We start from the raw sequence: 8,866 nt of genomic DNA, 5'->3' as shown, positions 1-8,866 counted from the left end.
ATGTATCACTGTCAGCAAAGCCTTCCCTCATGATTCATGAGGAATTAGTTGTACAAAACCTCACAAATGATGTTCTATGGACGATCAAACATCTTATGGATGCTCAAACACCTTATGCCAAATGGTATGGTATTTGCCTAGAATCTGTGCACACCTCCTGTCTACTTTAAATTGTTTCTAGATTAACTAGCTGATACAAAGTAAATGTTTTACAAGTGTTACTGAACCATGTGGTGGTGGACAGAGCACTGGGGAGACCAAGGGGGAGAGCATGCATGTTAAAGACCAGCCTTGGCTACTCCATGAGACCCTGTGCTGGAAAGACAGACAAAGTAATTGTTATACTGTATTAGTTAGTGACAAGAATAGTATCTGAAAATTACATTAACACACACACACACACACACACACACACACACGGTCTTTATATATTTTTTAAAATTCTATTGTATTTATGGGGAGGGGTGCATATGGGTGTCAGAGGACAACTTGAAGAAGGGTCTGTTCTTCCCTTCTATCACGTGAATCCCATGGATTAAACTTAGGTCATCAGGAAAGTGCCTTTCCTCATCCATCCCACCAGCCCCATACACAGTCTTCATGAGTTGCAGTTGGTTGACTCGGCAAATGTGGAGTCTTTAGCTCTGCATAGAGACTCGCTCTATTAGATACTTAGTTTACACTATAAGTTCTAATTCATCACTAGTAGTATTTAGCTTTCTGCTCCAATTGACCCCAGATTGGAGTATCAGAGGTATGTCAAGTAGACTCCTGAGTCTTTTGATGTTCCTAAACACTTCTTTACTTTTAGAAAACATATTTATTACTGGGTATGGTGGTACATGCCTTTAACCCCAGTGCTCTGGAGGCAGAGTCAGGTGGATCTCTGAGTTCGAGGCCAGCCTGGTCTACAGAGTGAGTTCCAGGACAGCCAGGGCTACACAGAGAAACCCTGTATTGAATAACACAAAACAACGAAACAAAAACTTATTTATGTGTGTGAGTGTTTGTCTACATGTATATACACGCATCACATGCATGCCTGGTATCTGCAGAGGCCAGAAGACATCAGATCCCCTAGGATTTGAGTTACAAATGGTTGTAAATCATAGGTGCTGGGAACTGAACCCCATTCCTCTGGAAAAGCAGCCAGAGCTCTTAACTTCTGAGCCATCTCTCCAACCCATACTTTTTAAATAATAATAATAATAATAACACCCTAGGATACTGAAAGATTAGCTTGTATTTTCCATGCCCCACTCCTGAAATTAACCATTTTTATAAGATATGCTGGTTCCTGTCAAGAGAATATATTTAGACTATATGGTAGAAGATACGGGTGCTAAGTGAATTCATTCCTACTTGGCTTTCATTGCCTCTGGGTCCTGCCAGTGCAGAGCTATGCTGTATATATGTAGGTGTTCATGGGCCCACATAAAGCCCATATTTAATCATATACACACAGGGAGGGGGGAGAAAGAGAGAGAGAGGTTGAGATTATCAGTTTGTTTTCTGTTGCAGTAATATAACACCATGACTAAGGTAACTTAGAGAAGAAGTCGTTTCTTTTGGGCTTAGTTCCAGAGGGCTAAGAGTCCATCACTATCATGGCATCGTGGATCAGGGAGGCGTGGCATCAGGATCAGCTGGGAGCTCACATCTCAAACCCCAAGCAGTAAACAGAGCCCCTGGAAATGACGCATGACTTTTGAAACCTTGAAGCCCACCCCCAGTGACATCCTTCTTCCAATAAGGCCATACCTCCTAAGCCTATGGAATCACCAAAGAAACCAAGTATTCAAATGCCTGAGAAGATGAGGGACATCTCAAACTACTACTACTATTGTGCAAACACAGGATTATGTGATCATAAGACACGATACCTTAAATTCCAGTCCAACATGACCAGTTTCATTCCAGCCTTCCTTCCTATCCATCGCTCCTGTCCAGCAGTGGGAAATCTGTCAGTGCTGCTCAAATTGCATAAACATCAGGTTGTTTTGGAGTTGTGTGTACATGCCGCTTAAGTGGCAGATGTCCTACCTGGAGGGTCGCCTTGTGCCTAGTGGTGTTTTGGGGGGACACCAGGCCCTCTTTGGGAGCTAGTGAATTTTCTTCCAGATGCCTTCTGGAAATCCTGAGGACATTTGAGTGGGCTCATCAGGTGACCTACAGTCAGAATTCCCAAATTGCCACCCTGATGAAACAAGTCAGCACCGGGTGTGTGGCTGTGTGTTCATAGAGGACATCTTGAGAGCAGGGCACGGTCTGCGGGATGGGTTAACAAGAGTGATGGGTCCACGTGCTGGAAGGCCTCGGGTGTTTCCTCTTGGGTTGTTCATGGTGATCATGTGTGTCCTGGCCTCTGACTCACTCTCAGCCTGGAGAAGAAAGGCCAAGTGTATCTAGTTGGCTGGCAGACCCTCGGCATCACTGCCATCATGGATGGAGTGGAGTGCATCCACACCTTTGGTGCTGGTAGGCCCTAGTCCTGATGCTCTTTCAAAGTATCCCAGCCAATTGGTCGGCTATCAAAGCGTTTTTCTGCAAACCCCCGAGGTTCTCCAGTGCCCTCCATAAAGAGGCATTTCAGTCAAATGCTTTTTCCATTTGAAGCACCAAATTCCACCTCGCCCTTGACCTCTCGGCTCCCCCCTCAGTGCTTTGACTATAGCTTCCCCCCCAGATTACCGCTCACCCCGCGTCCCACTTTCCGACCCCATGACAGCCCCTACAGCAGAGCCTTAGTCCTATCTTCCAAAGCCCGCCATTCTTTTCTCTCTGATCTTAAATGTCCCAGATTTTCAAGACGTCCGTGGCTTTCTCATTGGTGATCACAATGGCATGTTTAACCAGAAGGCAGAGCTCACCAACCAGGTTGGAAGAGGACAGGCCTTGGGAAGTTTTGGGACTCATTGGTGTTCAGAGGGCAGTGGGGGAGTGGAGCCTGGGGGTGAGGGAGGATGAGGGGATAAACAGTCAATGTAGGTCAGAGGTCACGGAGCCTCAAAGCAGTGAGTACGGAAGGCTCTGGATTGACCCTCCAACACTTGGCTTTAGTTCACCTTGGTAAAATGCTACCATTTTGAACACTGACTTTTTTTTCCAAGTGAAGTCAGAAGGGCTGCATTAGATGTCCCCTAAGGTCCCCTCAGTCAAGTCTGTGCTCTTGAGTGTCCTGCTGGGAGGAACTCGCCTGTCTTCTTCTCTCCCAGGGTCCCCAGTTCACCTTCTCCCAGGATGACTTCCTGACTTCCATCTTGCCATCCCTCATGGAAATTGACACTGTGGTCTTCATTTTTACCCTGGATGGTGAGAGAGAAGATGGGAATCGTGGGGTTGGAAGCAGCGGTGGTTCAGAGGAGCTGCCGTTTTGAGTCTCAGGGTGCCTGTCAGAGGAGGATGTCTCAGGGATTCTATGGTTGTGATGAAACACCATGACCAAAAGCAACTTGGGTAAGGAAGGGTGTTTTTTTTTTCTTTCTTTTTTTAACCTTACAGTTTATAAGTCTATTACTGAGGGACTTCAGGGCGGGAACCAGAGCAGAAGCCATGGATGAACGCTACTTACTGTCTTGCCCCTCATAACTTGCCCAGTCTGCTTTCTTATGGCACTCAGGACCACCAGCCCAGGGGTAGCACCGTCCATAGGGAGCTGGGCCCATCAATAACCAATCAAGAAAATGGGCCACAGGCTTTCCCACAGGGCAATCTGGTGGGGACATTTTCTCAACAGAAGTTCCCTTTTCCCACATGATTCTGGCTTGGGTCAGGTTGACACAAAAGTACCCAACACAGAGGGACAGAGTGAGCGTCCCGGCAGGTCCCCAGGGTGGCAGGAAGAACAGCTTCATAGCCCAGCCTTTTAACTCGGGTGCCTCCTGTCCCATGCAGATAACCTCACAGAGGTCCAGGCGTTGGTGGAGCAGGTGAGAGAGAAGACCGTGAACATCCAGGCCCTGGCGCACAGCACCGTGGGACAGTCCTGGCCAGTGAGTGTCCAGCAATGGGGAGAAGATCTGGGAGTGGTCCAGCCAGGCCTTCTGGAGCACACCACCCGTTTATCTCTTCCTCCTCAGGCCCCTCTAAAGAGTCTCTTTCCCTCCATCATCAGCATCACGTGGCCGCTTCATAATCAAAGAAACTACTTCCTTCTGGAAGCTTCCAGACTTGACCGGACAGAGCCAGCACACAGCCTCACTGAACCCAGAGCTCTTACATAACTGTCTCTCCTTAGTGGGAAATCCACTCCCTTTGTCTTTTGTTCTAAATGGCGTTCCTGTGCCATATCCCTACTTCTTGGGTAAGTTTCCCATGGTCACGTTCTCTTCCGACATTGCCTGGTTTTGAAGACGCCTTCTCTGATTAACTTTATATTGTCTTGGCCCTCTATGACACTTACAGTCGTGATGCTTAATATAAATATAACCCTTTATACCGTAATGGATATTTCATATATATTATCTCAGTTCTTATAGCAATCTCCTAAGGCACGTGTGTTCAGTTTCGCCATCTCTCCAGCCCCTTATTTCTGTTTTCTTTCTCCTTTCTTTTTTGTTTTTTCAAGACAGGGTTTCTTTGTGTAGCCCTAGCTGTCCAGGAACTCACTCTGTAATCCAGACTGGCCTCGAACTCACAGAGATCCGCCTGCCTCTTCCTCCTGAGTCCTGGGATTAAAGGTGTGCACCACTATGCCCAGCTATTTCTGCTTCTAATGTAGTGACATTTTATTTACAGTTTGTCTGTATTCAGATCTATTAGTTTTTTTCCCTTGTGGTTTTCAATCTTTCACTTCTTCTCTCCATATGGAATTGTCTGAAGAAAAGGTTTCCATTGGGACTTTATCATACTTTGCTTTTTGCTGCTATGATAAAACACTGACCAGAAGCAACTTGGGAAGATTAAGACTTTTCCAAGTTACACTTGACAGTCTATCATTTCGGGGAGTCGGGGCAGGAGCTCAAACAGGAAGCAGGAGCAGAGGCGGGACCATGGGGGAAAACTGCTTCCTGGCTTATCCTCCATGGCTTGCTCAGTTTTCTTTCTTCTTAAATTTTCTATTATATTTCACTATTTGTGTGTGTGTGTGTGTGTGTGTGTGTGTGTGTGTGTGTGTGTGTATGTGTGTATGAGTATTGTGAGTGTGTGTATGTGTATGTGTGTGTGTGTATGAGTATTGTGAGTGTGTGTATGTGTATGTGTGCGTGTGAGAGAGAGAGACAGAGACAAGAGACAGAGGGAGGGAGTTGGCTTCTCTTCTTCTACCTTGTGTTTCCAGGAGATTGAACTTAGGTTGTCAGCAGGCACCTCTACCCACTGGGCAACCTCACCAGCCCTCAGCCTGCTTTCCCATACAGCCCACAACCACTTGCCCAGGGGTGGCACCACTCACCAGAGTGGGCTGGGCCCTCCCCCATCAGTCATCAACCAGGAAAATGCCATATAGACATGCCCATGGGCCAGTCTGATGGAGGCAATTCCTCATTTGAGGTCTCATCTTCCTGGGTGACTCTAGTGTGTGTCAAGTTGACATAAACCAGCACAGACTTGTTGATCTTTGGTTGTAGGAATATTTTTGATAGTGTAATGGTCTTCACGTTTTAAAAAATAATTTGTTTTTATTTTATGTGCATTGGTGTTTTGCCTGCATGTATGTCTGTGTGAGGGTGTCAGATCTTGGAGTTACAAACAGTTGCCATGTGAGTGCTGGGAATTGAACCTGGGTCCTCTGGGAGAGCAGTGCGTGCTCTTAACCACTGAGTCATCTCACAGCCCCTGGTCTTCATTCTTAATTTGAAACATTTTGCTCTACTCACCCATCCTTTGCCACATTTACTTCATCCATTTCTTTTTCCTAGCTCATCTGAAAGATAAGCGAAGCCATCTTATACTTCACACTGTGCCAGGCAGAGTGGCACACGCCTGTAACCCTAGCACTTCGGGGGCAGAAGCAGAATCAGGAAGAGTTCAAGGCCATCCCCAGCTACATAAGAAGTTTGAGGCCACTCTTAGTTACATGAAACCCTGTCTCAACAAACAAACAAAATCACACCAATCACTGACCAATGCTCCTGACCTGCACCCTGTAGTCACGATATTCAGCCAGGCCTGGAAGAGCACAGGCCCTGGTGGTGGTGTTCACCTCCCTGATCACACGCTGCCCAGGGCTGTTCTGTCCCCGCAAAGAGATAAAGAGAAAGGAGAGCAACCTAGCCCCAGTCCCTGACCATCAGGCTTAACTCGGGACCTCGTAACATCCCAAGGAGTAGTGTGGAGGTGACTGGAGGGATGTTCAGAGATCCAAGGGCACGGGTTGGGGAAACAGGGTGATTCTACTTGCTGGGAAATGATGCAGCCAATGAGAATGTTGCCTTCTGGGACGTCCCAGGACACAGTGGCTGAGTTGGCTCTGAGGTGAGTAGCATCACATTCACAGGAGAGGGAGGTCTCTGACGGACCCCCACTGCGAGCGTCTTCTTCACTCATCTGCTCGCACAAAGCCCAGGTCACAGCTGACCAGCAGGAGGACCGTGGGACTCAGATATGGGGAAAGGGGCATCAAAGAAGCCAAGGTTTCCACGAGTTTGCCGAGGGGCCTGGAGGGAGCACGAGTTGAGGGCGTCAGGAGCTGCCCAGAACGCAAGTGGGATGCAGCAGCTCTCCCAGGCTGCCCACAGCCCATTTCCCGCCTCCGCATAACCCTGGTGCCCACCCCAGCCCCACCCTCGCAGTCCTCGTGGTCTGTCAGGCCTCAGGGGCTGTTCGGTGCCCAGGGGCGGCCCATCGCCGAAGTGGCGCTGGTCCTACCCCAGCGGGTCTGCGGGGCGGGGGGCAGCGTTCCCAAGGGCCGCACGACCTCTGTCCCTGAGCAGGGGGCTTTGCTGGGGAGGCCTGGCAGCGGGCCTGCGTCCCCGGTGCAGAGGACAGAGCGGTGACCAAAACTGGCCCCCTGCAGCGGGATGTGATCATCCGGGCCAACCAGCCTGCCGCCGCCGCCTTCTGTAGAGAGCTGGCCCGGCGCGCTCCGCTGCAGCCCAGCTGGGACGCTCGGGCCCGCCCCGCCCCACTGGGGTTCGCCGTGGTCATCCTCCCCCACCCCACCCAGCCCTGTTCTCTCGGAGCTCCTCCCACGACCCTCCCAGGCGGCCTGCTGGGCCCCTATCCCTTCATCCTCCCTGCCCTAGTTGATGAACTGACCAGGGTACCTGGACAGGCGCAGGTGCCAGGGATTCGGGCACCTGAGAGAGCCCCGCCTTCCCGGCATGAAATTAGCCAAGTTGGGAGGAGGCGTTCCATCTCCGGATGCAGGAGGGGGCTAAGAGGAGAGGAGAATGAGTGGTGGAGATGATAATTGATTTAACAATCTCTTGGAGACTGTGTCAGCCTTTTACGTCTCTTTCCCATTCATGATCTGATTTGATTCCGTTCTCTCTTTCATTCGTTCTTTCATTTATTCAGCAAATATTTACTGATCATCTTCTGTGTGCCTGGCATTATTAGAGCTGGAGACGACTTCGAAAGAATGCTGGGAGGATAGGAGCAATTAAAAAGTTCCTCCCTCCCTCCCTCCCTCCCTCCCTCCCTCTCTCTCTCTCCCTGCTGCCTGTTGATCCAGATATAGAACTCTCAGCTATCTTTCCAGCTGCATGTCTGCCCATGTGCCACCATGCTTCCCACCATGGCAATAATGGACTAAACCTCTGAACTGCAAGCCAGTCCCAATTAAATGTTTTCCTTTGTAAGTGTTGCTATGGTCATGGTGTCTCTTCGCAGCAATAGAAACCCTGACTAAGACAGGGTCCTTTTCTGTATATTAAGCCAAAATAAAGAAATGGTGAGAGCTGATTGGATGATTAAAAAAAAAAATTGAGAGATTGGTAACACCCGGTGGTGTTGGGAGTGTGGGAAAATGGACTAGACAGTTCTGGTTTTGTTTTGTTATTAAATTATTTTATTTGAATGGGTATTTTGCCTGCATGTGTGTCTGTATAACACTTGTGTGGCCTTCAGAGGCCAGAAGAAGGCATCAGATTCTCTGGAGCTGGAGTTACAGATGTTCATGAGCTACCACGTGGGTGCTGGGAATCAAACCCGGGTCCTCTGGTAGAACAGCCAGTGCTCATAACCACTGAGCCATCTCTTAAGCTTGTCTACCCAAGTTTTAAATACACACAGGCACTGACCCAACAGATTCCATCTGGTGCTGTCCTGTAGACACGCCCATACTTGGGAACAAATAGATCTAAGATCTGCTGTATTATAAATGCACTACTATTTCATACGTCATTAAAAGGAAAATACAACCTTTTCAAGGCAGTACTGTGACACTGCACCATCATGTCACTTAGGACCTTTATCTTTACTTATTAAAGTAGTTCTTTCAGAGAGATGCACAGTTTTATTTATTTATTTTTAAAGATTTATTTATTATATATTCAGTGGTCGTCCCCCATGTATACTTGCATGCCAGAAGAGGGCAACATATCTCATTGCAGATGGTTGTGAGCCACCATGTGGGTGCTGGGAATTGAACTCGGGACCTCTGGAAGAGCAGCCAGTGCTCTTAACTGCTGAGCCACCTCTCCAGCCCCCGAGGTGCACAGTTTTAAACAATTCATCCCTTTTGGCGCATACTGCTTTCTCCTTAGCTTTTCAGCAATGTCGTTTCTTTTCCACACAAAGCAACAGAAGCTACAAGGAGAAAAACTGCTCAGGATGCTGAGAGCACAGGATGCTTCTTTCTGCAGAACACTGGGAGTTCATTCTTGACGTCACAAAGATTTCTTGTATTTTGTTGTTGTTGTTTTGGGTAGTTACAAAGTTCCTGGCTCCTATCAGTGGGAGAGGGGGTTGACAGAAGCTGATA

General features: G+C 48.3%; 1 protein-coding gene and 1 long non-coding RNA gene across 4 annotated transcripts; one reads left to right on the top strand and one right to left on the bottom strand.

Annotated features, from left to right (window-relative positions):
- Positions 1-423: 423 nt before the first annotated feature.
- Positions 424-6,448, bottom strand: LOC143270086 (uncharacterized). Of its 2 annotated transcripts, XR_013047010.1 has the most exons (3): positions 6,337-6,448; positions 1,884-3,305; positions 424-1,688 (listed from the first exon to the last, which is right to left on the bottom strand). It is a non-coding gene; the product is annotated as an uncharacterized LOC143270086 (long non-coding RNA). The 2 variants fall into 2 exon arrangements; XR_013047009.1 differs by having other exon boundaries at positions 424-3,305.
- LOC107402891 (glucokinase regulatory protein-like) lies at positions 2,349-4,443 on the top strand. 2 transcript variants are annotated; one of them, XM_042267308.2, is made up of 5 exons: positions 2,349-2,478; positions 2,801-2,877; positions 3,216-3,312; positions 3,895-3,992; positions 4,080-4,443. In XM_042267308.2, the coding sequence occupies exons 1-5, from the start codon at positions 2,442-2,444 to the stop codon at positions 4,221-4,223; spliced, it is 453 nt and encodes a 150-aa protein (XP_042123242.2). In that variant the 5' UTR covers positions 2,349-2,441; the 3' UTR covers positions 4,224-4,443. The 2 variants fall into 2 exon arrangements, with proteins under 2 accessions (XP_042123242.2, XP_015864300.3); XM_016008814.3 differs by having other exon boundaries at positions 3,895-4,443.
- Positions 6,449-8,866: the final 2,418 nt, after the last annotated feature.

Source organism: Peromyscus maniculatus, chromosome 22 (assembly GCF_049852395.1).
Source record: "Peromyscus maniculatus bairdii isolate BWxNUB_F1_BW_parent chromosome 22, HU_Pman_BW_mat_3.1, whole genome shotgun sequence".
NCBI classification, from domain to species: Eukaryota; Metazoa; Chordata; class Mammalia; order Rodentia; family Cricetidae; genus Peromyscus; species Peromyscus maniculatus.
Note: the sequence above shows the minus strand (reverse complement) of the source record. Positions and strands in the feature narration are given on the sequence as shown.